The sequence below is a fragment of the Octopus bimaculoides genome, chromosome 7 (genome assembly GCF_001194135.2).
Source record: "Octopus bimaculoides isolate UCB-OBI-ISO-001 chromosome 7, ASM119413v2, whole genome shotgun sequence".
Classification (NCBI taxonomy): Eukaryota; Metazoa; Mollusca; class Cephalopoda; order Octopoda; family Octopodidae; genus Octopus; species Octopus bimaculoides.
Genome location: NC_068987.1, coordinates 62,123,759 through 62,126,061, shown reverse-complemented (window position 1 = coordinate 62,126,061; position 2,303 = coordinate 62,123,759). Strand labels below are relative to the sequence as shown.

At 34.9% G+C, this 2,303-nt stretch overlaps 1 protein-coding gene across 1 annotated transcript in view; it reads left to right on the top strand.

Moving 5' to 3' along the window:
* LOC106884521 (uncharacterized) overlaps positions 1–2,303 on the top strand; it is a 35,833-nt gene that overhangs the window by 23,862 nt on the left and 9,668 nt on the right. The window contains exon 12 of the mRNA XM_014935946.2: positions 1,222–2,056. Within this exon, the coding sequence (XP_014791432.2) occupies positions 1,222–2,056 (835 nt within the window). The remainder of the gene's footprint in view (positions 1–1,221; positions 2,057–2,303) is intronic.

Here is a 2,303-nt window from a genome sequence, read left to right as displayed (position 1 = left end):
TATATATATATATATATATATATATATGTGTGTGTGTGATTATATGTATATATATATGTGATGATGTGATTATATATATCCCCATTACTGCTTGACAACTGGTGTTGGTGTGTTCATGTCCCTGTAACTTAGCAGTTTGACAAAAGTGACTGATAGAATAAGTACTAGGTTTTTAAAAATAAGCCCTGGGGTCGATTTGTTCGACTAATACCCTTCAAGTTGGTGTTCTAGCATGGCTGCAATCAAATGACTGAAACAAATAAAAGAACGAATGGACATGCTTTCTTGGAAGATTGAAGACAAATGACATTGTTTGTAGTATGGAAACATTTACAAATAGTACATAATGTCATAGCAAGGAACCACACAAACTCATACAGCCCATGCTGGTGCTGCATAAAAGCACCCAGTGTATTCTGCAAAGTGGTTGGCGTTAGGAAGGGCATTGAGTTGTAGAAACCAAGCCAAAACAAGCTCTTCAGCTGACCAATGATGATGATGATGACAATTCACATTGTTCAGTCATTGATAAATAAAAAAAATAGCACACTGTTCCATCTTGCCCAGAATGGATGTTGCTTAGCAGAAATTTGTTTCAGAGGTATTTTGGGTTTTTTTTTTGTACAATCCTGACTGGCCAACATTGTATTTGTACCTCATAATAGAAAGGTTATGTGCCTCTGTCCAGCACGTCTGATGAGGTGCTTATATCATTAAGAGCATAATAGGTGTGAAACCTATGGTAACTCCCTGACTGGCCATAACCAACAACTACACTATGTGTGTGTGTATGTGTATATGTTATAGATAGATAGACATATATCTGTCATATATTTCATATGTATATAGTAAATGTTTATTGACCTCCGAAAGGAGTCAATAAAATAAACTATGACTTAGGATCAGTGGTGTCAACTTAGCTCCTCACCTCAAAATTGCTGGCACTGTACTTAAATCAGAAATTAATTTGGCTTCAGTGGCCCAATTAGTCTACCGAATTCATCTTCACTATCACTCATGTACAGGGATCGATGGTATCAACATATCCCCTCCCCTTAAAATTACTGATCTTGTGCTAAATTAGAAATCAAATAGGCTTCAAAGGCCCAATTAGTTTATGGAACTCACTATTATTATTATGTTGATTTGATAAATAAGCTGATTTGGCTGTTATTTCCCTGCCTCATATATCAGTTTCTTCTTTTTTTTTTTTTTTTTCAGAATAAAAGAGAGTATTTGCCGAAATCTTTTTCTGATCTACATAAATTTACTCATGTTATCAAAGAAAGTTTCAAAAACAAGGAAAATCGACCAGTTTATTTCAGACAACCCAAAAGTTGTTCTTGTAATTCTCCAACTTCAGATAAAGAAACTTTGCAGTCTTCTGAAAAATTTGTAAATGTTAAGGATACGAAATGTCAGAAAGCCTCCAAGGTGTTTTCTTCACATTGTAATAAAGTCTGTAAAAATGGTGAAAAATCTCCTTCATGTAAAAAATTGGCAGACAGCAAAGGTCATTCAACACTTAAACACTTTTTAAATGATAAAAAATCATTAAAAGATTGTGGAGACTTAAGCAAGAGAGAGCGTCCATATCAGAAAGATTTTGAATATGTTAAAGAGCAGTCTCCACAGAAACAGTTTGATAATGTTAAAAGAACATCTCTGCAGGAGACCTTGTGTGGTAAAGAATGCTGCACATGTTTTAAAGACTTCTCAAAAAACAAAGAACTTGCTTCATATAAAGAATATGAGGACTGCGAGCAGCCTCCTGCACAGTGTAATTCATTTTCCTCAACAATGTTGGAAGATCACAAAGAAACAAGGCATCAGCCTGTTCACCTTAAAGACTACTTTAAAGACAGAGAATCACCATCTCATAAAAATTACATGAACACTCCAGATCCTTCACTTCATTCCAAACGATTCATAAAGAACAAAGCAATTTCAACATCTAAAAATTTCACAGAGCAATCATCAGATGAGGAATTATCGGATAGTTGCTTGGACAGCAAAAACACACCAGTCAGGAGCATGGACTTCAGTAATCTTAAGAGTAAGTATGTTACAACTAAATTTTAGTTTAACCCTTTCGTTACCAAACCGCCCAAAGCCGCCCGAAAAAAATTTTGGTTCATGTGACCAAGCCGCCCAAAACCGCCCGTAATCACCTATTCATATTTAAATGAGAATATCTGAGCAAATCTCGTTAGTACATTCGTGAAAACACGTGATTATTTGTGTAAACAGTTCAGCTATAGTTTTGTACGACGATCAACATATTTTTTTAATTTTGTGAATTT